Here is a 25,779-nt window from a genome sequence, read left to right as displayed (position 1 = left end):
ATAAAATCTGGTATAATCCCTATTGAAGGCAATACTTCTTTGAGTCAAGACTGACTGGGCATTAATCCATTTTTTTAAGGAAAAAAAAAGCAAATTCATTGAGAATTTTAGAAATTGCCTTCAGACAGCAATCTGGGGTGGAGCAATACACAGATGCTTTGGTCACATTATCCTCATTTTTGAATGAACAGCCTTAAGCCAGAAATCAAGGAACTGATACTTCATGGCTAGAATAGGATAGATGTATATAGCATTTGTCCCAATATTTTGAAGTCAGAGAACAAAACTGGAGTTAGACTCTAATCAAGTTAATGCTTTTTCAAATTAAACACCTAGATGAACCCAGGTACTCCTTATGCCTCCCTCACAAAAGCTTCCCCCTCAAAAAAGATACTTGCTGCTACTATGAACAAACGTGCTGCTGGAAGGCCAGCTGATTCACTTTGGGCAAGGAAAAATCTTACAGTGAGAGGGGTTCCAAGGAGAAGGTAGCACCCAACTTGCAATTCTTCCCTTGAAACTCACACGAAGAATTACCATAAACTCTTGTGGGCCACACTCCTTTCGTAGCGTTACAGATGCTACATTTTCAACAATAACCTTGCTAGGAAGTCCATCCCTTCCCCTTGGAGTCAGTGAAAACCTAGGAGGAAGATGTCTCCAGCAGCCCTCAGACAGCCCCTGGGTCCCAGCTGCCATTATTCTCAGTCTTTTTGCTAAAAACCTGCTCTTCCCCAAGCTAAACTTAAGGAGGAGAGAGATTTATCATGGAAACAGAATTGCCAGATTAAGATTTCCTAAAAGGTTCTCTTCCCTATTCGTAATCATAACACAGCAATTTGGGTACAATTACATAAATTAGACACAACTTGAAAATTTCTATGAGGTACTAGAATCCCAATGGACTGGAAATTTACCACCACTTTCAGGGTTACTGGGGCTGAGCACATCTAGGCTCAGACCAACCCATCCCTGCTTTTACCCAGGCTTGTGTGGTAACTGTTGAAGCCAGAACAAAAGGAAGAATTAAAACCCATAGTAAAAGGATTAATAGGCAAAGGATTCATTTCACTTTGCACTAGCACTTAATTTTAATTAATTATAATAGTTATAATTAATTAATTAATTATAATACACCTATCCTGACTATTAAATAAGCAATAAATGAGTGTACAGGCTTACTCACCACGTCAGGGCTATCCTTAAGATGATTATACTCAAAAAATAAATAAATAATAGATTTTAAAAAGACTATTATGCCCCACATTCCAGTGGTCCACAATGCCCAGTACTATTCTCTCCCCCAGTTCCACCCAAGGCCACGGTTTACAGCTGCGCATCTACATTCTGCCTTCAAGCCTGTTCTCTTAAATTCAAACACTGAACACCTGTTCACCTGTCCCTGGGAGAAGCCGCCATATACATACATCATTATGCCTCAGAGATAAACTGTGGTTCCTTACTCTTCATAAGTTCTCAATTAGGACCTCAAAGTTTCTCTGTAGAATGAGCTTTTGCTAAACTAAAGATTAGGAAAGCACTAAAATGAGGTCTACCTTCTCTGACTTTGAGCACAAAAAGACACCGTCCCCCCAAAAATCACAGTTTTCAGCAAAAGGCTCATTATCTAGGGCATGATTTATTGCAGGCAAGCTCTTACTCTCTGATTAACTGCTTACAGGGCCATCCGCAACTTCCCTAGACCCAGTACTGAAAAAGAGATTGTAGACAGACCGTTCCCAACTTCTCTGAAATTGCTTCATCTTTAGGACTTTTAGGTGACAAACCCTCTTTCCTGGAAAACACATGCCATAAATGCAAATTTGGTAGACCAGAGCTAGCTCTTCAACAACCCCTAGCCTTGGACAATTTAACTCACTGTTTTAGAATCTTCCTTGAACCAAATGGTCAAAACTTACATCTTCACAAGTGTCTTGCAAGACCTGGCCTCTGCTGATACTCCAACCTCCCTAGCTGTCTTTTCTCCAACAAGCATCCTTCAGTTCTGTGAACAAGACTCACTCCCTCCAGGCCTCAGGGCCTTGGCACCAGTGTTCTGTTGACCTGGAATACCACTTGTTCTCATCATCTAGTTAATTTCTACAGGTATCTTTCAAATCTTCTGGGGCAGGGGAACTCTCCCTGTCCTCCCAGCCTAGGTCAGGACACGCTCCTTTTCCCTTTTATTGCTACTTTATATTTTCTTCTTTCCCATCACAGTATCTACGTCTCCCATCACAGTTCATAGTTACACATTCATCAAGTACTCACACAAATATTTATCTTCCTGTAAGACTGTTATGAGGACCAGGGCTGGACTGGGCCTCTCTGCTTCCAACTGTGTTCCCTGTGCCTGGCACGTTAATAGTGAGGAATTCAGGAATTTTGCTGGCTAAATGACAAAAAGGCAAATTAAAATAAGATATTACTTTTCACAGGAGAGATGGCAGCTTTAAAGGATATTCAGTATCAGGTAAGGGCGTGGAGACACAGGGTCCTCACAGTCGTTGACGGAGGTATAAATCAGTAATGGTTTGAAGTACCCATCAAAAGGTTCAATGTTGATACCTGTTGATCCAGAGATTTCACAACTGGGTATTTTATCGTACAGACACAGCAGCACAGGTAAGTATCTGTATAACCATGTTCCCAGAAGTGGCTTGAAGTGTTGAAAAACTGGCAACAACTTACATACCTTTCAAGAGGAGGCTGAAAAACTAAGGGTACACTCAAAATGAATTTCTGCACCATGCAGCTGTTATAAGGAAAATAGTTAATACCAATGTACTGATAGGAACAATGACTAGTAGAATGGGAAAAGTTGCATAAAAGTCTAAAGTATAATCCCATTTTGTTTCTTTAAAAATCATGCATATATAAACACAATTTTAAAGTCTGCTTTGTTTTGGTTTTTTAAAGTAATGGAAGTAGGGAATAAACCAAACTGTTAGCCAGTTTTACCTCTGGAGAGTAAGGGTGAGGGGTAGGCAGAGATTCCCACTTCTATTTTTATAGATTTCTCTAAACTATTTAAACAAGCAAGCTTATAATTTAAAAAATATTTTTTAAAAATTATTACAACTTCTAGATTCTTTGCAGAACAAGACGACGATAAGGCTCATGTTGCCTCTGCTAAACCGAAACTACAACCAGTGAGCGACTGCACTAAAAAAATGGCCCCCAGAGGACCCGACATCCACGGACCACCCAAGCGACAGCGCATCAGTCTTTAAATCCTACCTGTGAGGTCTAGGAGGAAGGAAGGAAGATACAGTAAATGGAAGGGGGTCGTGGGGGTCCTGGGTTGAGCATGCCGCCAGAAGGAAGACGGCAGCAGAATTTATTCTGCTTTTCAAAGTACATGATTCTCCCCGGAGGTGCTTGCTCTTGGGACAAGATTCGACGGATACTTTCCCACCCTTTAGCCAAGATCTTAAGAACTCAGGTAGAGGTACAGAATCTAGAACAAGAAGAAAAGGAAACCCTGGGCTCCTTGTCCATCCCACCCTGGTTGAGAAAAATCACGCGCCGCCCCTCCATTTCCTTGAATTTGGGAAACGGGTCTGGACGTGGGCAGCGTGGGCTGCACCGACCACGTCGGGCGGGCGCGGGGACTTGGCCCCCGCACGTGGGCGTGGCAGGAGCTGGAAGAAGAGGTCGGCCGGGCGCGCACCGCGCTGGCCCTGGAAGGCCCCGGAAGGCCCCGGGGACCCCGCGCCTGCCTCTCCTCCTCCCGCACGGCCGTGCCCGCGGCGAAGGCAGCAAGGTCAGGCCCCCGGGGCCGGAGGAGGGGGCGCCCGCCAGGCTCTCGAAGGTCTGGTGGGTCGCGGAGGAAGCCCCACTGAGTCGCAGGCCTCCCTCCTCCGCTGATTTGAGGACCTTTAGCGGTGTCTCTCCGCCGGAAGGACGCTGCCTCCTTTCCTTCCCTCCACGTTTAGTGACCCAGCCAAGGCCAGGCCAGATGTGAGTGAGGGTTTACGCCTCTACTTTCAACCCGCACAACCGCGCCTAGAGGCAGGGAGTGCTCGCCCCACTTTGCAAAAAGGAAGCAGCGGCGGGGGTGGCGAGGACCTGGCCAAGGTCACCCGGCATTACAAGGATATTCCCCCACCCTAGATGTTTCCCTGTGTGAATGTGAATAGGCCTAAGTGCTCCTTTCTTTCCCTCAATGGCCGGCGAGGAGAATAAAAATGCGGCCTTTGAGCGCCGGGTGTGGGCCTGAAAAGTCCTGCACGTTCGAGGTCGCGGGCCTTCCCCGGGGGTAGGGACGACCACGGCGGCACGGTGGCCGGTTTCCGCACATCGAAGGCTGCTTAAGAAGTAAAAGCGCCCGAGAGGGCTCAACACCTACCCAAAGCCGGGAGCGGCACGGGCGCCGAGCCCACCGCGTCTAGGTGTCACCACCTGGGACCCGAGGAACGGTGCCTGGCTCTTCACGAGGGGTCAGGGACAAACGTCCACCTGGTCCCTAGGTTTGACGCCGCCTTCAGTCAAGCTCGGCTCTGCGAACTAGAAGGCGAGAGGCGGGGGCGCGACCCCGGCACGCAAGTCCCGGCCTTACCGGCGCGGGTGCAGGGTCGGCGTGGGCGCACGGGGCCTGTCTGGGGACCCCGACAATTCGCCCAGGCTTTTTGCTGTCCCACCCCACCAGCCTGGAACAACAATAGTTCCCGCCCCAGATAGCGGGCGGCGAGCGCTCTCCGTCGGGGTCCTGGGAAGGGTCTGGAGAAGTGAGAAGGTAAGGGCGCGACCCCCTGGGGACCGAGGGCGAGTCGAGCGTCAGCCAATGGCGGCGGTGGGCGGGGAGGAGACAGACCTGGGAACCTGCGTGGACCACGTCCCTTCCCCACCCTCGCGCTCTCTATGCCCCGCGGCCCCGCCCGCCCGCCACCCTCTTTAAACCCGGCTCAGCCCTCCCTGCCCTCCCGAAGCCTACCGGTCCGGAGCCTGCGTCGCCCTTCTGCGTCCCGGAGGTGCCCGCTCGGCAGCTGCGCTCTCGTAGGTGGGTGCGGACCCGGGCGCGCGGCGGTGGCCACGGGCTGTAGTCCGCTGGGGTGGCCGGAGAGCGCAGGCGGCAGTTGCTGACGCAGTTTGTTTTGGGGGTCGTTTTGCCCTCTCGGAGCTTTTACTCCTTAAGAAGCTTTCAACCGTAAGTCGCAGATTCTTGGGCTGAGGGGAGGCCGGGAGCGGAGTGCCTTTGGGGACTCAGGAGGAGACGGGCGGATGCCTTCGTCGTGGCTGACCTCTTCTCCTGACCCCGTGTTCTTTAATTTCTGAGTCACGACCCTAGTTGGTTTCCTTATTGGGCTCATTGATCTTCTCCTCAAGACCCGCCGACCCTGCGGGATTCCATCTCCCAGCCTTGGTGAACTTCTGCCCATTAAAACGCCATCCTTTCGGGGTGGGGGCCGCGGCGGCTCAGGAGCCAGAGTCTGCTCTCTACCGCCTGGCCTGGGGCTCATCCTCGCTTGCTCCCGAGAGGCAAACTCCAGGTCCCCTAAGCCCATGGATGGGGTAACGAGTTTCCCCAGGGACTTGGGAGATGTGGCGGGACTCAACCCACGTGGGGAACTGGAGATGGCTGCAGAGCTCGGAGGGGAGCCGAAGGTGGCGTCCTCCTCTTAGCTCGGACCGCCTAAGTCCACGAGGTCACACCCCGGCCTCGCGGCGGGGCTGCCTCCCCAGACCTGCCCCCGGGCGGGGGGTGGGGCGCATCTTCTGCTCGATCCGACCCGGGCCCTTGGCTCTCCCCTCCCTGCTAGGGACCCAGTAGCGCCGGGAGTGGGAAGGCCCCGCGGCTGCGACCCATCCTACAAAAGAGGATTTTCTGGACTGAGAAGTAGGTGCAAGAGGGAGCTGGAAAGGATTTTGCAGGAGCCGGGTTTGGGGCGGATGTAGAGAGCGGGTGTTGGAAACCACGGTGCTTGGTCAAACAGTGTTTGGAGAGGGAAAGCCAAGGCAACGCTTACCAGGAACTTGGAGTCTGGCAGAATCCTGGCAGATTTTCGTTTGGGTTTTGGGGGGGGGGGGATGTTTGTTTTTATTGCTGTTTTTGTTTCGTTTGTGGGGTAGGGCTTGCGGGATCGAAGTGAGAAGTTTATCTAATTCCCTTCGACCCAGGACTGCTTTGGATGGTGAATGCTAGGCCAGCAGGAGCCGGGCCTCAGCGGCCCGCGCCCCTCACTCCGCCGCGCTTGTTTTTCCGCAGACCCGCCGCGTGCTGTGGCCGGGGATGGCTCTGCGGCCGCCAGGTGAGGCCGGAGCCCTGGACAAAGTGTGCTACCCGCCCGACAGGCTCCAGAGCAGCCCTCAACACCTGGCCGCCTACTACACGCCTTTCCCGCGCTGTGGCCCCTACGGGAGCACCCTAACCGCTGCGGAGGAGGGTTTCCGACCTTTCCGGCCGCTGGAGGCCTTGTCTGCGTCCCCGGCTGTGCCCCCCTTAGCCTTCCGGCCCGCGCCTCCCTTGCTGAGCCCCGGCCTGGCCCTGCAGAGGGAGCCGCTTTACGACCTGCCCTGGTACAGCAAGCTGCCGACGTGGTACCCCATTCCCCACCTGCCCGGCGAGGTGCCGCACTTCCTGAACAGCGGTCCCGAGTTTACGGGCGCCACCAGTGAAGACTTGGGCCACATTGGCTGCCGTAGCGACAGTGGCCAATGCTGGGGACTTGAAAGTTTAATTCCGCCGCCCCCTGCGGATGCTTCCCTGTTGCCTGAGAGGCCGAAGACCTCCCAGCTGTTATCTTGCTCTCGCAGCGAGCTCTCTGAGGATGGCCCCAAACTCGTGAACCAAGAGGGGAAGGCATCTCACCGTTACCACTTCAGCCTGGAAGACCTGGACTTAGTTCTATACGGAGTCATTCCCAGCCCTCAGCCCTCAGCCCTCCTGCACCATGCGATTTCGGGCCTCCTGGTCCCCGCAGACAGCTCTGGTAAAGGCAGTCCTCCTCGTGATCCAGGAGTTGGGTGTAGGGTCGGATGGAAATTGAGCTGGGGACAGGAGGGGGAAGGGGCACTTTAAGTGGATCTGAAGCTGTGCAAGTACTGAAGGGGAGTGTATGTGCTTCCATCAGAGGATGTACCTGGGATGGCGGGGCTCACCCCCGAGGCCCTATTTGCAAAACTGCATGGCTCCTGGTAGTTTTGTGAGAAGTAGGGTGAGGAGAGAAATGGGCCATGAAGTGGGCGTATTGGGCGGGCTCAGATTCGACCAGGATGTACCAGGTATGTCAATGAGAGAGAGCCTCAGGCAGTTCACAATGGGAGTCTCAGCTCAGCCTTCTGACCTTCGACAAAATCAGCATTATCTCTGATTGTCGAGGTACTTAAATTTGCAAAAGGAATTAATTTACAACAGAACCAACTAGGATTGTCCTGAGTCTCAAATGAGAAACTGTATATGCAAAAGGAGCAGGAAAAATAGAAAGGATAGGTAAACATTAAATGCAGGGTAATGGTGAGCTCTGGGGAGTGGGGGGGGGAAACTGCTGGATGAAAGCATTTCATAGTACATTTTATCAAAAAATAAAAATTTAACCCTGTCTTATTCTAGGGTCTGATTCTCTTCCTCAGACTCTGGATAGCGACTCCCTTCAGCTGCCAGAAGGTAGGCAGGGCTCCTGGCTTGCTTCTCTTTTCCCGAACAAATAAATGCAGGCAGTCTCCTCACTGGCTTTCTTTCCTGCCCTGGGCTCGCCCTAGGTCTCTGCCTCCAGCAGACCGTGTTTGGTGAAGTCGCACACTTCGGTGTGTTCTGCAGTAGCCTGGTTGCCAAAGGAGTCAGGTTTGGGCCCTTTCAGGGCAAAGTGGTCAACGCCAGCGAGGTCAAGACGGATGGAGACAATTCTCTGATGTGGGAGGTAAATGTGTTTCTGGTGGGTTGGTGGAAAGTGGGGAGGGAGGCGCGTGGGGAAAAACCTTCTCTGCTCCTCTGGGAGAGTCTGGGCCTGAGAGAGGGGACACTCTGGGCAGCAATCTGCTAACTATGCTGCTTGTTTTGCAATATAAAAGGAAGGAAAGGCAGACGACCAGCCCAGGGGAGGATAGCACCTCTGCATGGATTCCAGGAATTCTGCGGGGCCTTAAGGCATTTTCATCTAAAGATGAGCCGTAATATACATTTAAACAATTAACACATTGGGTTACATTTATAGACAAAACCAAATGCTTTAAATATTAGTGATGCTAAGAATATACCAAAGGGATGAAAACCAGATTTAAAATTTTTGATGTTATTTGAGGATTTTTAAAAACTGATACTCTTGACTGTGCATGAGGCATGCTGGTAGAACTGCAGTTTTTCAGAATGTATCAGATTGCCCCCCTCCCCCTGAATTTCTACTTCGAGGAATATAGTTTAGGAAAACAATCTGAAATTCGGACTTCACAGGTTTGTTAGTAATAATAGAACATTGGTGTTGGTAGAATTGCCAACAGCAGAGAAAGAATTAAATTATGGCTCCATCAAAATTAAAATTAAAAAATAAATAACTAAATTTTTTTTTAGTTATGGCTCCCAATACACATGAAAACTAAGTTGGGATAAAATACAAAACTAATCAGTTGTCTTTAAGTGGTGGAATTAAATGTAACTTCTTGTTTCCCTTACCTGTGTTTGTGAAATTTAAAATCTGCTTAGAAATTTGGAAATCAAGAAAGTGATAAAAGTAAGAATCTTTTAAAAATATCGTATCACCTGCAGAGATATTTTTAAGTTAATAAATGTATTTAGGCTTAATAATATTAATAATAAATATATTTAGTGGGTCAAGTGTGAGATTTGTATTATAAATTTTTACTGTATAGCACAGGGAACTATATTCAATATCTTGTAGTAACCTGTAACAAAAAAGAACATGAAAAGGAATATGTATGTATGACTGAAACATTACGCTGTATACCAGAAATTGACACAACATTGTCAACTGACTATACTTCAATTTTAAAAATAAACAAATTTTTTAGAAGAATTATAAAATTTTAATAAGTAAAGTTGATTTTATAGGTCAGACCAAAAATATATTCATTCCAAACTTTGTGTTTTATTTCATTTAGATCTTTGAAGATGGTCATTTGAGCCACTTTATTGATGGAAAAGGAGGTGCGGGGAACTGGATGTCCTACGTCAACTGTGCCCGTTTCCCCACAGAGCAGAACCTAGTGGCAGTGCAGTGTCAAGGACAGATATTTTACGAAAGCTGCAGGGAGATCCACCAGAACCAAGAGCTCTTGGTGTGGTACGGAGACTGCTACGAGAAGTTTCTGGACATTCCTGTGAGTCTGCAGGTCATAAAGGAGGGGATGCAGGCGTCCGAGCCCTCTGAAGGTGAGTGCACACCTTTGCCTCACCCAGTGAGGCCCTGTTAGTGGAAGGACTGAGCTCTTTCCCCAGCACAATGTTCCTGCAGCTTCTCCACTTGCTTGTGGAGTTTCTTCCCCAACAAAGGCCAGTGCAGGAGACAAAACCGAGGAGAGTGTCTCTAACCAGGCAGGCCTCACCCAGCTGGAGGAAGATGCCATCATCTTTCCAAAGCTGAGGAAATCCAGATGCTGAAGCTACTTCTGTTCATGACGATATCTTTCCTTTTACCCCCGACCCCTCTCAGAGAATAAAATACAAGTGATTTAGACGGATGCAGCCTCTGCCTTAGGTGAGCCAGATTCTGCTGCATCTCTGCTGAGGCTTACACAGCCCATGAAGTCAAAGCTTTGGAGCAGTGTTTTTCGAGTGGAGGGTTGCGGTATCTTAATGGGTTGGGAAATCGATTTGGTGGTAGAGACCAGCATTGAAGAAGAGAGAAAAAACAAAGAATAAAATAGAATAGAAGATACTGATGTGAATCTCAGAGCTTAAGTAAGCATTGTTTGATGATATTTTTGATTTAAATGGATATGGGTGTGCTGGGTCTCAAACAGAAAATGTATTTCTTCAGTCAGCTTTCAGAAGCATAGAGCTAGACCTTCACTCTCAAGTTTTATGTGGCTTGGAATACCTGGGGATCTTGGGAAGATGCAGATTTTCATTCAAGGTTGGAACCTGAGAGTCTGCATTTTTATCATGCTTCCAGGGGATGCTGCTGGTCCCTGGACCATATCTTAGTAGCAGGGAGCTAGAGGACCACCAACCCACTCCTTGGGAATGAGCCTCTGGAATTTGCATTTTAAAAAAGCTCTCTGAGCGATTGATTTTTATATCCACAAAAGCTTGGGAACCACTGGTCTCCAAGGTGGGACAAGACAAATGCAAATCACTGTAATATGTGTAGTCAGATCGAAGACCACTTCATTAGGTTATAACAAATGTCATAAGTAGCATGTAAAAGAAAATGTGAATTGCATTCATCACATACTGCAGCGATGGTCTACATGCATGTCTCCCTGTTAGAGTGAGACCCACAGGGCAGGAGACAACCCTGAACACCTTAATATCCCCTGTTCCTGGCTCCCCATGTGTGTTGAATGGAGAAAGACATTGCAACTAAACTGGAAGAAGCTGCTTAAGGCTGAGATGAAATAAGAGATACGTTAGGCATGGAGAGGAAAGGCAGTCCAGGCTCCAGGAATAGTGAAGCCAAAGGCAAGGACGGGTTCACCAGGGGTTAGGAGGTGAATAATGAACAGTCTGTTTCCAGAGGCCAAATTATGAGGGCCTGTCTAATTGTTCTGGTGAACTGTCATCCCACTGCCCCAACATGTGGGTGGGATGGGATGGTGGTGGGGCTGAGATGGCAGGATTCTCTTGAGTCCATGGGGTTCACAGTTGGGTTCACAGTTCACAAAAAGCCAAGTAAGTCTTTTTAGTCACTTCCAAAAATGTAGCAATCACTTTTGAAATAAAAGTGAAAAATAGATTTGAGAAAAATGCTTATTATCATGCTTAATAACTCACAAAATACAATCATTATCCTTTTCAAAAATTATTTAACACTATGTGTCAGAGCTATTAAAATGATCATGACCTTCAGTGTATCAGTAATACTTTTTTTGGAAATTTATCTTCAGGAAATAGTCCAAAAGGAAAAGCTTTGTCCACAAGGATTTTTAATACAGCGTCATCCATATTAGGGAAAAATCACGAACAACCTAAATGCCCAATAGTAGAATAATTACTAGGTAAATGATGATATATTAACATGGAATAATATGCAGAGATCACAATCATAAGTAACAGGGATGAGGGCTTTTAATGATAAGTGGAAAAAATCCCCTGCCAGCGGTTGGTTGCGTGGTTACTTCTAAACCACGTTCAGTGCATATTGGCTCTGTTAACGGGGGTACGTATTTAGGCTAATTTGTAGCAGAGAACTTGTAAACAACTTAATTTGTTGGGAAGACTAATGGATGAATTCGTTTGTTTTCTGTTAATAGGAATGTTTTGGGAGAGGATAAAAAGGAAAGAAAAATCAAAATTCCTCTGTCCTCACAAAAGAAAGGCCTTCCCCCCCACCCAAAGGCTTTTGGTGACATTTGATGGGAGCCTCCTTTATGGTCTTGATTGGGAGGGAAGGGCCTGGGCCCTATGTGGGCGGGTTATTTGAGTTTGCAAGCCTGAGGAGTGTGTGTTTTGGGGGCTCGAGGTGTGGAATGTGAACATGGCTCTTACCAAACTCTGAATGTTGTGTTTGTGGTGGGGCAGAAAGCTTCATTTTCAGTATTGAGAAACCCTGGGCTAAAAAGATTGAGATGGGAGGGAGGGAGGAAGAAAGGAAACAGGGTAAAATTTGATTAAGATAAATTTCCAAAGACTTGAGCAGAAAACAGGCAGCTGAAGCCTAATTAGTGAGGGTGCTGTGTGTCATTTCTGCCTCAGTGGTGGTTCTTATGCAGATTTACTGTTGAGCCGTCATTCTGAATTCTGGTGTGCTTTTGTGCTTTGATTTGTAAAGATTGCTGACCCAGTGTTGTAGACTCCCCTCTCTCCCCAGGAAGCAGGAAGGCCAGGTATTTCTAACCAATGAAAATTCTAGCTCCAAGCAAAAACCATCCCAGCAGGGGGATTCCGAAAGCATTAGCACCTCAATGAAAGCGGCAGACGGAACTGGGCAGTGGATCATCCTGGGGTCAGTGGTTGCTTTCCTGGTTATTTACTTAATAAAATGATTTATTTTCATGGCCACCTGTTAAAAGTGCCTGGGACATAGTTATCAACTAACAAAGCTCCCGATGGATGGCTTCCCTGCTGTCCTGCCATTAACTAAAAAGATTTCCACCTACACACTTGCACATACTCACTCCTGGTCCTTCTCTCCCTCCCTGGGGCCAGACAATGAGGTTCCAGTGATGCATTCAGTCAAAGCCACTTTATCCCCTGGAATCCAGAGTGTCCTCAGCAGGGATGCTTTCGTAGGTGGCTCTGGTCCTCTTCCCACCCCTCAACACATAGACACCCCTGAACCTGGCACCTCCTTTGCTAGGGTCGGCTGCATCCTCTCTAACCTCTCCCCCACTGCCTCCACTGAAACAGATTTACCTTTCTCAGTCCTGTCTCATTCAGTGACAGTATCACTTGTGGGTAAGAACTTGCTGTTAATATTAAATTAATCATCGGAACAACCCTATGTATTTGGGAAGGCAAGTTATTGTCATCCTTGCTCTATACATAAAGATTCTAGTTCTGGAATCTTCCCCAAAAGTTCAGAGCAGTGACCTTTAGGCTAAAAAGGTGCCTAAAACTTTCAGTGGGGTCAAATAGAACAGTAACTTGTGAAGCCTGGAGAGAAGCTGTGGGTGCCATCATGGTCCTGGGTGGACTTCCTTGAACTTGTAGCTCAGGCTGATCTGAAAGGGGCAAATGTAGTAGGTATTTGGGCTATGAACCTTGTAACACAGGCCAGTCAGGAGTGTGTTCAAGAACTGTAGGGTGGACCTGCTCTTACATACAGCTAGAGGAAGGGCTTCTTCAGCAAATACATTTCAGGGAACAAAAGAAAAGGAGAATCTATAGATGAAGAGATTGAAAAGACAGCAACCGTGGAAAAAATGTAGGTGTTGAACCCTACGTTGAACAAACTGACAAACTGTTTATAATTAAACAAATAGACGTGTGCATATGTAAATATATATGTATTTCTATTAAGGAATAAGGGTTGACTATTTATGACAACGGCATTAAGGTTATGCTTTTTTAAAAGCACATCTCATTATCTTTTCAAGATTACCATTTGAGATGTTTATGAACCAAATGATAATTGATGAAAAGAATCCATTATGGAGCGAAATGACATGAATGGTCATTGTCAAAGCTTGGTGTTTGGACATATGAGGGTTTATTCTTTTTTAATTTTTTTCCCCTTTTTCAGTTTTATTCTACTATTTTGACTTTGGTATGTGTTTTAAATTTCCTGTAATAAAAGGTTTTTTTAACAATCGCCTTGAAAATAAAAATAAGGGAAGGTAGCTGACACTCCTCCCTGTGCTTCACAGAGTCTACGGAAGGTTACAGATGTGAGCGGTGTGACAGAGTATTTACCTACAAGTATTACAGAGACAAGCACGTCAAGTACACCCCGTGCGTGGACAAGGGTGACAGGAAATTTCCCTGTTCCTTGTGCAACCGATCCTTTGAGAAGAGAGACCGGCTCCGGGTCCACATCCTTCATGTTCATGAGAAGCACCGGCCTCACAAGGTAGGAATCAGAGCAGCAAAGAGCGCGCACACAGACACGGACACACACACACATACACACACACACACGGCCTCCTGGTGCAAGTTGCTAGGATTCAACGCCTGGTGCTTAGCATGCACAAGATCCTGGGTTCAATTCCCAGCACCTCCTCTAGAAATAAATAAATACCTAATTACCACCCCGCCACACCAAAAAAAAAAAAATCAGAAGCTACGAGATTAGTTTTTGTTTTGCTTTGGTTTTTGATAAAAGTAGAATACAGAAAAGGGGTGTCTGAGTCAGGTCAAGAAATGTCTACTAGGATGTTATTTGGATCATTTGCCTAAACAGCATGGACAATGGTGGGTCTTGGTTTGGAGTTCGAGGAGAGGAACTGTGGGTTCCTGGGGGACTGCAGACCAGGAGGTTGAGAGGTGACAGGAATGATGGGGAAGGGATGGAAACTGGAAGTAGTGACGTGAAATGACTCGGACTTCAAGAGAGGAGTTGTTTTTAGGGGAGAGTGGAGGGAGAGTAGTTTTAAAAGGCTGGGTCCTCTTATACTCTGTGTTCCCAAGAGTTCTTTAGTATCTTCTCTTTGCAGAGTCTCCCTGAGTCCTGAGTGGACTGGCCCCTTATCATGACTGTAAATACCATGTCACGTTGGGTTGCAACTCTCTGGCAGGAATTCTGTCCTGAGCTGGAGCTTGAGCTGGTCTGGCAACATCTCAGCCTGAATTTCGCAGGGCACCGACTGCACCTTCAGAGGGTTGAGGTTTTTCTCTTTTCTTATCTTTACTGCTTAACATTTTTAATTCTCTTTTAGTTTTCTTTATTTCATATACTTTAGTTTGAGTACTTAACTTTCAAGGAGATAAAATATATTTAATTTCTGCCAGAGCCCCAAAGAAAACATTTGATTTAATTTGAAAAAAAGAAGCTCAAGTAAAACAGACATGCAGAACTTCAGAGAAATGATTCACAAATCCCAGTTTCTGAAAGAGAAAAAATTACTGATTTAAAATGTTCGAAGATGCTGGGTGTACAACCAACGGTGAAAAACCCTGTTTTACCTTCAAGGAATCATCTTTTAGGATGCATAGTGAAAAATTTTCTGAGTCCTTTGTCTGAGGGTACTTTACTTACATACATACGTCTTTGATAATTTGGCTGGATATAGAATTTCAGATAGAAATAATTTTCCCTTAGAAATTTCAAAACATCATTTCATTTTCTTCTATCATTTGATGCTAATTTGGTTCTTGTTTCTTTGTAGTCAGTTTTCTGCTTTGGGAAAATTGTTCTTTATCTTCAGAGTTCTGAAATTTTAGTAGAATGTGTTAAATTAGATTTTAGAAAATTAAATTAAATTTTAGAAAAAAATTTCTTTTTTTTCTCCTGCTTTGTAATCAGTGGAAGGCAAAATATTCTTTCCACCTGAAGGTACAATTCCTCAGCTCAAAGGAATTTTCTTGTTCTTTCCTTTGTTTTTATCTGCCTTCCAGACCTTTATTCTCTCCTGAAATTCCTTTTGGCCAGATGTTAAGTTGAATCTACCTCCCTGTGCTTAACTTTTGATTTTTTTTATTAGCGTTCTCTGAGAATTCCCCAATCTTATTTTTTACGTCATGTATTCAGTCTTCAGCAGTCCGCTGAGTTCATAACATATACAGCATTAAAAAAATGTTTTTTTGGCGGGGGAGTAATTAGGTTTATATATTTATTTTTAATGGAGGTAAGGGGGATTGAACCCAGGACCTTGTGCATGCTAAGCACATACTCTACCACTGAACTATTTCCTTCCCCCAGCATTTCTATCTATACTTTTGTTGTTGTTCATTTTTAATTTCCAATAACAGTTTTCATGTTCTAATTGCTTCTCTTCTATAATTGAGCTGTTCTTTTTCCAATATTAACTCAACATCTGACTTCTTTTGCTTTAGTAATGATAATACACGCTCATTATTAAACTTCAAGTAGTACAGAAGAATTAAAGGAGACTTTTATATTCACCCCAAATTCCCACCATCCAAAAAGACCCAGTCTCCCATTTGTGCCCATTAACACACCTGGGGAGCAAGGCATGGAAACACCATAGTTTCCTTTATCTGGTTCAGAATTCCTGAAAAGATCCAATAGGAGTCTTCAGGGTCAAGAGCACAGAGAAATGACTTGAACTGTTTACAGCAAGTGACTCTACCACCGCCTCTCAGTGGACCTCCAAAACGTTACCCTTTTTTTATAGGTACATATCCTGAATCACCTGTCACCTGCATCACCATGTTGGTCTATATATTTGTCCCCACCCTACAAGGTTTTTCTCCTTGTCTCTAGCAAAGTGTTGAGCACATAGTCGGTTCTCCATGAATACTTGAATAAATTGCTAGGGGCTTGCAGTTCACTTCCAGCCTTGTGAGGAAGGCAGAGCAGGTATTTTGCCCATGAGGAAGATCGGGAAACAAAGAGTTCAAGTTTAACTGATTTGTTCTGGTCACACAGCTATTTGTTGACAGAGCAGGACAAATTCAGGCCCCTTGCTATCACCGTGATCCTGTCCAGTGCCCATGTTTCACACCTGAAGCAGCTAACATCCCAAGACTTCAGATGAATTGCCTGAAGTCACAGCATGGAGACGGCTCTGGAGCAGAGCCCGAGCTGCCGGAGCCTTCTCTGCCGTCCTGGGTGGGCTTTCTCCTGCCTACCAGACCCTCAGCCTGGATCTGCTCTATCCTCTGCCTGCAGATGCACACAGAAGAAACACAGTCTCCCCCAGGTGAACAGAATGGGGACGTTAACTTGTTAAGGGCAGGTGTGATTTCAGCTCTGTTTTTCTTTTTTGCCTTAGTGTTCTACGTGTGGGAAATGTTTCTCTCAATCTTCAAGCCTAAACAAACACGTAAGAGTCCATTCTGGAGACAGACCCTACCAGTGTGTGTATTGTACAAAGGTAAATGAAGCCTTCTCTTTTTTAAGTGTTTTAAATGGAACTTTCTTTTAAAAGATCTGTCTTGAGCGAGAGGGCATAGCTTAGTGGAGTGCCTGTGCTTAACATGCACGGGGTCCTGGGTTCAATCCCCAGTACCCCCACTAAGAAAGAAGGAAAGAAATCTAATTACCCCACACACAAACACACACAAAGAAAACATCTGTCTTGAGCCCTGTTTGGGTATCCATGGATAAGAATTTGGAGCATAAAGCCTGTCTTATGATGAGTTCTTGGTAAATTAGTTCATTGTCAGCCCAGTTCCCATTTCCAATCCCAGATATACTCATGTTTGCTTACAATGGTCAGATACAACTTCCTATTGCCAGTGGGCATTTGGGGGTGTATAATGAAATAGACCCTAAATTTACAGGAGCCTGATGACAGCAGACATGATCATGTAGTATTTCAGAGCATAGACTCTTAAACGCTGCTAATCTGAGTTTCCAGAACAATATAGCTGAAGTGGCATCTAATCTTCGTTATACAGAATGTTGAGTTACAAGAATGAAGAGACAAATAAGTGGTTAGGGGTTGCAGGGCTAGAAACAACATTTTGACCATGTTTTTAAAAAATACCAAAACACTTCACGTACTATTTTGGTGATAATACATCTGTGCTACCTAATGTATAGTTAGCCATTAACCATTTGTGGCTATTTAACTTAATAAAAATGAGGTAAAATTGAACATTTAGTAGCTTGGTTGCACTGGCAACATTCCAGGTGCTCAACAGCCCCACTCTTGGTGGCTGGTGACCACCGTATTGGATAGCACAGATACAGATCATTTCCATCACTGCAGAAGGTCCTGATGGGTAGCACTGGAACTTGCTGATTCTATCACTGAGTCATTTACTTTTTTTTTAATAATGAAGTCATCAAAGGAATCTAGGTTCCCTTAGGGTGACCTCTAAACCTCCCAGACAGGAACAAAGCAGGAGTAAAAGTCTACCAGGCTTAGGGAAACGAGTACTACCAAAGAAGCTGTGTCAATAGAATGGAAATAATCAGTGTGGCAGAATGGGGCTGAGACATAGCCAGCCCCTTTGGAGCCAGCACAAACATGAGGAAGGTGGCCCTGGATCTGTGTGAACGAGCTGTTTGCCCTGGCGGATAAATGGTCTCCTGCAGGATTCCAGGAGCAACGTCAAAACAGCCCACCACCCTTCCTGTTTCTGGCATTCTAATTCTGATCCTCACTTCGGACTTGTAGCTAACCTGGGGATGAGAGGTGTCTGAAGAGGGAACTGCATGCACTTGGGGTCAGAAAGAGCTGTCTGGCATTCTGACTTACATATTAGACTCCTGTTACTTAAGCAGATGGAGATTGTCCTTGTCTGGGTGTTCTAGGCAAGCACCCTCTGTGCTCCTGACTGAGCAGTGGCCCAACCCCACATGTGTCCGGGACACCCCAATGTCAAGTGCTTCTCTCCTAGCCCCCCACATCCAAGGTCAGTGGTTTAACCTGATGTTTTGTATCACTGTCAATGGACCCCCAAAACAGAATCATCACATCTCTAATAAATACTTGAAAATGACAAAGGTCAGAGCAGAGTATTGAAATGAATTAGGGGAAAGGTTGTAAGTAAGGGAAAGAAAAAAGTAGCAAAGAAAAGATATGTAAATAGAAAAGAATATGAAAAAGAATATATGCGTATATACATAATTGAATCACTGTGCTGTACACCAGAAATTAACACAACATTGTAAACTGACTTTACTTCAAAAAAAATTTTTTAAAAAGATACATAAAAACAGCAAAGTGCTTAGGAATTGAAAATGGTACAGCCATTCCAGAAAACTGTTTGACAGTTTCTTTAAAAATTAAACTTGTAACTGCCATACAATGCAGCAATTGCTCTCCTGGGCACTTACCCCAGAAAAACGAAGGTTTATGCATTCACACAAAAACCTTAATAGCAGCTTTATTCATAAAAGCCCCAAACTGAAAATAACCCAGAAGTCTTTCAATGGGTAAGTGACTAATGAACTGTAGACTTCCACACTGTGGACTACTCGGCCATGAAAAAGGGTGAGCTATTGTACGCAGAACAGCCTCAGTGAATCTACAGAGAATCATCCTGAGTGAGAACAGCCAATCCCAGAAGGTTACATACTGTACCTTCACGTGCATAACATTCTTGAAATAGTAAAATTTTAAAAATGGAGAACAGATTAGTGGTTGCCCTGGCTTAAGAAAACAGTCAGAGTGGGAGGCTATGCCCATCTGTCCCCTCCCCTCCTCTGTTTTTTGGTAGCCATGGAGATACTTATTTTCCCTTTGAAAATGGATAAGTTCTGCTTTTCTGTGATTGGCAAATGAGCTTGGTAAACACGTGGCATTTCTTGCACTTCTCCCTGTAAATTGTCTGCCATCTTCCTTTCCTCTCGCCCTCCAATCTGTCTGCCTTGACCTCTGCTTTGCTACAGCTCCTTTGCTATCTGCTGTTGGTTGACGCCTCACCTGTAGTGCGGTTCCCAAAGCCAGCCTCGGGCTACCTACAGCAATGGGCTCTGATGCGTGCGACAGCTGAGGCCTTGGGCTGTCCAGATTATTTTTTTTTTCTTTTTATTTTGAGGACCCTTGAGGGTCCTTATGATGGAAATGTTCTGTATCTTTTTTAAATTAAGTTATTTTATTTGGGGGGGGAGGGAGAGGTAGTTAGGTTTATTTATTTATTCATAATAGCGGTTCTAGGGATTGAAGCCAGGACTCATGCCTGCTAAGTACACACTCTACTACTGAGCTACACCCTCCCTGTATCTTGACTCTATCAATGTCAGTATCCTGGTTGGGATGTTGTCCTACAGTTTAGTAAGATATAACCATTGGGGAAACTGGGTAAAGGGTATATAGAATCTGTATTGTTCCTTCTAACTGCACGTGGACCTACAATTATCTCAAAATGTTTAAGTTAAGAAAAAGAAGAAAGAAACCAATAATTACTGATTTATGCAAAGACATTGGCCAGTATTAAGTACTCCTTCTGTAATGCAGTTTATCTTGAAGTGTGATCCTGGGATCACTTGCATCAGAACTGCTTGCTTAAACAATAAGGTCCTACTGTGCAGCACCAGGAACTAAATTCAATACCTTGTAATGGCCTATAATGAAAAAGAACATGAAAAGGAATATATATATGTAGAAATGAATTACTGTACTGTACACCAGAAATTAACAACACTGTGAATAGACTATACTTCAATAATAATAGTAATACAAAGACCTGCTTGCTTAAATGCAGTTTCCTTATTACCCCAAAGAGTATACTTAGCAGGATGCTTCGTGGGTAAGGTGGTCAGTCTGCATTTTTGACTAGACCCCCAGGTAGTCTTGGCCACTGGAGAGCCACTGTTCTAACCAGGGCTACTCAAAATCAGCCAGAACAATACAGCAGTCATGTCCTTTTGTATTAAGGCAGCTCCTGATGACCAAGAGTGCTCTGTGGCATTAAAGCCGAAGGTTCCTTGGTTGGAGAACTCAGGGGTGACAGAAGCATCAGTGACAATGACATCAACCCCTCTGACTAATTGGTTGTCCAGCTAATGAAAGTTTACTTTTTCTGCTGCTTTCTGTTCTCTGCAGAAGTTTTCTGCCTCCAGTATACTCCGCACACACATCAGGCAGCACTCCGGGGAGAAGCCCTTCAAGTGCAAGTACTGTGGCAAGCCTTTCGCGTCCCATGCTGCCCACGACAGCCACGTCCGACGCTCACACAGGGAGGATGACTGCTTCTGTGGCATCTGTGGGAAAACCTTCGCAGATCAAGACGCCTTCTACTCCCACGTGAGGTTTCATGAAGACTGCTAGCCCTCTGAGAGTTTGAGGACAATGTCTTTGTATTTCTTTCTTGATATTTCTTGTGTATGGCTGTGTCTTGTGAAAAAATGATAGTTATATTGAGATGAGAAACAGAATGATGGAACTGACCAATTAGCAGAATTTACCAGGTTTACTAACTGTGGTTTTAGCAGCGTTTGCAGAAATGTTTTTCACAGTTTCTTAAAAGAATGGAGTTTTGGTGAATTCAACTAGAAATTGTGAAAGCTGACTGCTAATAGGGCTTCAAGGTCTGGAAACTCAACATCAACCCTGAGAGGGACTGTATTTCATTTCAGGGACTAGGAGTAGAGTCTTTTGATTACATGAGGGAAAAAAAAGGAGGCTTTTTCTCTACTATTTGCCTCAGGTCCCTGATTATAATATGCCTGTAGCCATCCCCTGTTATATTTCTTGATAGAATAAATTCTTTAAAAATTCATTCAAGCCTGAACTTTATCAGTATTGTAACCAAGTGTTCAGACATGAATTAAGCCCCCATCTTTATTTGGATTCATTTTTAAACCCCTAGTTTCTACCCCTCCCCCATCATATGACAAATACCTGTTAATAGTTCGTTTAGCACCCAACAGAATTACTTGGAGGACACAGAAGTTACTTATTCACCCGACCATCTGTGACCTTTACCAGTTGGGAAAGAAAAGTTAAAACCAAAGGAAAGGCTAAACCTTGCAGTAGGCTAAGAAATAAATTAGTGTGTTTATATTGCTCTAGTTTTAAAACCTGATTTTATTCCTGATGTAGAGACAAGTGGAAATTTTGGTGGGTCTTCTAATTAGCTGGTCAGTGCTCATATAGACGATGCCATATACATGGTCACAAGGCTGACAAGCATGTGGAGATCATCTTTTCTAATAGGTAGGGAGACAGTGTCATCTCATGTGGGTAAACGTAGCCAACATGGTAGAGCATGAACCCTGTGAGTTTACCTCTTTACAGATGAGGAGATCAAGGCTGATGGGGGAGGGAAGTGGCACCACATTTGCCTCTAAGAGGCAAAGCCAGGTTTGCCTGACCCCAAAGCCCAGCCTCTTAATGAACCCTTGATGCTCAACTTATGAATCCTGCTACGAAAGGAAGGGGCATTTTTCTGTTAATGGTCCCATTGTTCCCTATATGAAGGCAAGCAACAGCAAACTTTTAAAAATTCACATGGGAAATTGGAGCCCAGAATAAAAATGCATCGTAGCAAGCATTGCTACCCATCTGCTAGGTCACATCCCTAGTCATGACTCTGTTGGCTACCTAGGATTTTTCTTCACTCTTTATGCAGGGTCCACGTCTCAAAATGGAGCAGTTTTGGTGTGGAACAGATGCCCCTTCCAGAGGGAGGCTCCCAGCTGTGGCAGAGTCCTCTGAGAGAGAGATGTAGTGCAGGTGGAAAAGGCAGTGACAGATTTTCCTCTGGGGAATCCTTGGCTGCGTTGACTAGGTCTGAGTAATTTATCCTAATGGGAATGTGCCCTATTGTTTTAGGGCTGTTTAGTTCATGTTAATTAAGTCAGAACAATGGTCTTTTGAAAAGATCAGGGCTCATCCTGTAATTAGGCAGCCTTTCTCTGACTGCTAGTTCAAAGTATATTTCTTACGGTGTATTGGGTTTGAACGTTATTTTAAAACCAAACAGTAAAGCAAGACATCAGGAACTGGTGCAATGCCAGCTTTTTCAGTAGTTGAATAATTCAAATTAACTACTTTGTTCTTTGAATCAGAATACTAGCAAAGGAAGGTGAAAAAAAATTTTTTTTCCTCTTTTCTAGCACTAATTCCAAAATGCATGCATCCCAAATAATCCCTCAGTGTGTGAATCATGCATGCCCACTCTAACTGGAATCCTTTATTTAATCTGACCTGTTTATACAAAGTTTTGGTCATATTGACCGGGTTACATATATCAAGTTTTGATTTGGAAAATACAGTTAATTCATAACATCTTCCTTTGGTACTGACCTTAAACTCTCATGTTTCTTTAAAATGTGTGTCTCACCTATTCCTAAAGATAATTTAGATAAGCTTATAGCAATAAGAATAAAAAACTGGACTAAGAGTAGAAGAAAAATTACCACATGGAAAGAGTTGAACTAAAACTCTCAGCTAGTATACTTGTGCTGGCTGAACAGTGTTGAAACAGGACAATTAGACTGTAGGCAGAATTTGGAGTTGGACAAACTTGTATTTGCACAACAGGTCCTCGCTGTATAGTGTTGGGCAAGTCACTTAATTTGAGGTTTAACATCCTCATCCATAAAATAATGTTTTAGGATATTATGAGAATTATGTAAAGTGAAACTTACATTCTGAATGATACTTAGTGATTCTATTTCCTTTCTCTTAATCTGTCAATGAAGGCAAAGGAGAGACAGAATTATGTGAGTTTTATTATTGATACATAGATTTTCAGTGGTTCCTGGACCAGCAGTATCAGCATCACCTGGAAACTTGTTAGAAAGGCAAATAAATTCTCTAACCCCACCTAATATCTACTAAATCAGAAGTTCCAGGGGGGGACCCAGCAAAGCTTGAGAACCGTCACTTTATTTGATTTATCCTCTCAGTCCCTGCAACCTATTGGTGAGTAAAACTGAGTAGCTGGGTGACTTAGCAAAATCACAAAGTGGTTCAGTAGGAGGAACCATTAGAATGCAGATTGCAGGTCAAAGCGTGCTCTTCTTGGTTATAAAGGATAGGGATACCAACAGAACACAGCTGTCATTTACTGTTGGAAGCACGGAACTTTCTACAGCCACTAGGTTGGTCGATGGGATTTAGAGACCTTCTCATGAGGTAATTTCTCTGCTTACATTCTTTTTCTCTGAGTCTGTGTCTGATGATAAATGTTATCTGTTCATTTATTAAGTAAAAAAAAAAAGGAGGGGTGGTAATAAAAAAGGACATCTGAACCCTGGGGGTAAAAAAGGCTTAAAGTAAAGAGGCATCTGTGATATTGAGGGAGCTCTTAATGGGCCCTCTGGGTGTGCTTTTAGGACTCAGGGAAGCTGGCAGTTGCAGTGGACAAAGCAGACAGATGTTTGGGACCTCTGTGGGGCCTGCAGTAGGCGCAGAGTTGTGGCCGTAAAGTCATAAATGGGTTTGTACCCAGAGAGTACATGGTAAATTGGGGTTTAGAGAAACGGCCGCTCACAATATGATAGAGGTATGATCACAGACACCATCCTAGATGGTCTATTGGTGGTTCTAATTTTGACATGACAGTCTGCACAGTGTTTCATTCATGGTAGTTTGAAATATTTTCAGAATGAAGGAGAAAGGGTATAGCTCAGTGGTAGAGCGTGTGCTTAGCATGCATGCATAAGGTCCTGGGTTCAATCCCCAGTACCTAAATTAAATGAATTACCTCCACCTAATTACCTTCCCTACCCACCCCCAAATATATATATATATATATTTTTTTTTTTTTCTTTTCCAGAATGCTTTATGACTTCTTAGGGGCAGTAATTGCCCTGAACTGTTATTTTTATGGACACTCTCCAAAAAGTTCAGGAGAGCAAATTTATATATTCTTTCCATAGAAACATTTAACTCAAATATATCACAGCACTATTTTGTTCATTGACATAATATCAAAATAGAATAACCAAAATTATTTTGAAAAAAAAAACACAACGTTAAGAATACTATAAAAATAGAGATAAATTTCTCCTTCATTGATGATCTATCTCTACATAAAGTATGGAAATTTCATAGAAAACAGTATATTTTCCCGTTTATTTTAAGAAGTTATTTACTCAGGAAATGTAAAGTACAAAATACTTTTGTTGCTGCAAAGAACTTAAACTTTATTGCTTTGTGGGCTTAAAGTAACATCACAAAAAATTTTTTTTTTTAAATGGGAGTACTGGGGATTGAACTCAGGATGTTGTGCATGCTAAGCATGGACTCTACCACTGAGCTATACCCACCCCCTACCAAAAATAAATTATAGTATTTTGAAGTGAGATATCTAGCCCTGATTACAACTAGGGTAAAGAATTTTACATGTGATCTCAGGACAAAATATTCTTTTACTGTCATTCTTTCTCATCTTAAATTATCTCCGGATTTTTGTAACCTCATATTAAAAAGTGGGCTAAATTGTGTGTTTTAATGGTATGTAAATATCTATCTATAAATCTGTGAAATTTGTTTTGGATTTTTTTCTAGCATGGTATTTTGTGTTGAAAGCAGTTTGTTATCAAGAAAATATACCAAAGGGATTGAAATTCCATTCATGGTTTTTAAAAATGTAAAGTGTTTTTCCATTTGATTCCATGGTGTTTTCTATTTGACATCTCTGTATCAATCATCTTTAAAATGTTAATAAAAAAAACTATGTAAGATTTGATTGTAAGGCCAAATATGTGACTCCCCCCTCCCCCCATTCTTAACCAATTTGATACAGCAAAACGACTGAGAGGGAAAACAGCTTGTTTCTGATGATGAGAGGATTTTTCTTCTTTTTTTCCTTTGGAAAGATTTTCTCACCCTCTGTTGCTGCAAAGTGCAAAGATGTGGTGAACCAGGGAAGGAAGCTGAGTCATCTTGGTGAATTGCACTCTCCAGGGTTATCTGATTTAAAGGTGCCAGCGCTACATTGTCTTAAATTTGATTTTCAAACTTCCTTCCACTAAAAATAGGCTGGGTGTCTTGTTCTTGCAGGTTCTCCCTTAGAGGGAGGCTGCTTTCTGTGTTTCCCTGTTAAAACACCAAATCTCTTCAAACCCATACCCCGCTGGGCCAGCCCTGGGCAGGTCTTTTATTCCCGTACCTGGAGGGCCTGAAACCTTCTGTGGTGACTGGGAGCCTAGGGCTGGGTAGTTTCAAGAGCAGGCATGATACAGGATTCTAGTCTTTTCCATTTGCCAAAGGGGAGGACTGAAGAGCCTGGAAAGGCCAGTGCTGGAGACAGTGCTCGAGTGCAAGCCCCTTTAGGCTCTGCACAGCCCTGGGGTTCTGATCTGCAGACTCACAAACACCCCAGGGGAGGTTCCTGGGGGCAGAGCCTTGAGCAGGGCCAGTCTGCAGTTTCGGCCATTGTCAGCTTGCAGGTCACAAAGGCCTCTCCTGGTCCGCTAGTTACCTGGGGACTTGTATGCCATTGTTCTTCCAAAGAGTGTCAGGTTTTGAGGGAGAGGAAATAAAAATGAAGACCTGGATGGTTTTCAGTCTGTATTGACTAACAAATACAAAATGTCAAGAGAGACTAAAAAATGCAGGTGTATGTGTGAATTTCCTTAATTACGGAAATACTTAAATGCAGAATGGGAGATTCTCTCTGAGAAACCTAATCCCACAACCCATATGTCAGTCATCAAGTGGCCTATCAATCTGGGTTTGAAAACTGATTTTAGA

At 44.2% G+C, this 25,779-nt stretch overlaps 1 protein-coding gene across 1 annotated transcript; it reads left to right on the top strand.

Annotated features, from left to right (window-relative positions):
* Positions 1-5,776: 5,776 nt before the first annotated feature.
* On the top strand, positions 5,777-20,429 carry PRDM14 (PR/SET domain 14). The gene is made up of 8 exons (XM_010997561.3): positions 5,777-5,839; positions 6,209-6,932; positions 7,553-7,606; positions 7,702-7,859; positions 9,055-9,325; positions 13,423-13,625; positions 16,450-16,551; positions 20,176-20,429. Exons 2-8 carry the CDS (start codon positions 6,233-6,235, stop codon positions 20,398-20,400), a joined length of 1,713 nt encoding a protein of 570 aa, XP_010995863.1. The 5' UTR covers positions 5,777-5,839; positions 6,209-6,232; the 3' UTR covers positions 20,401-20,429.
* Positions 20,430-25,779: the final 5,350 nt, after the last annotated feature.

The sequence above is a fragment of the Camelus dromedarius genome, chromosome 30 (genome assembly GCF_036321535.1).
Source record: "Camelus dromedarius isolate mCamDro1 chromosome 30, mCamDro1.pat, whole genome shotgun sequence".
Taxonomy (NCBI): domain Eukaryota; kingdom Metazoa; phylum Chordata; class Mammalia; order Artiodactyla; family Camelidae; genus Camelus; species Camelus dromedarius.
Note: the sequence above shows the minus strand (reverse complement) of the source record. Positions and strands in the feature narration are given on the sequence as shown.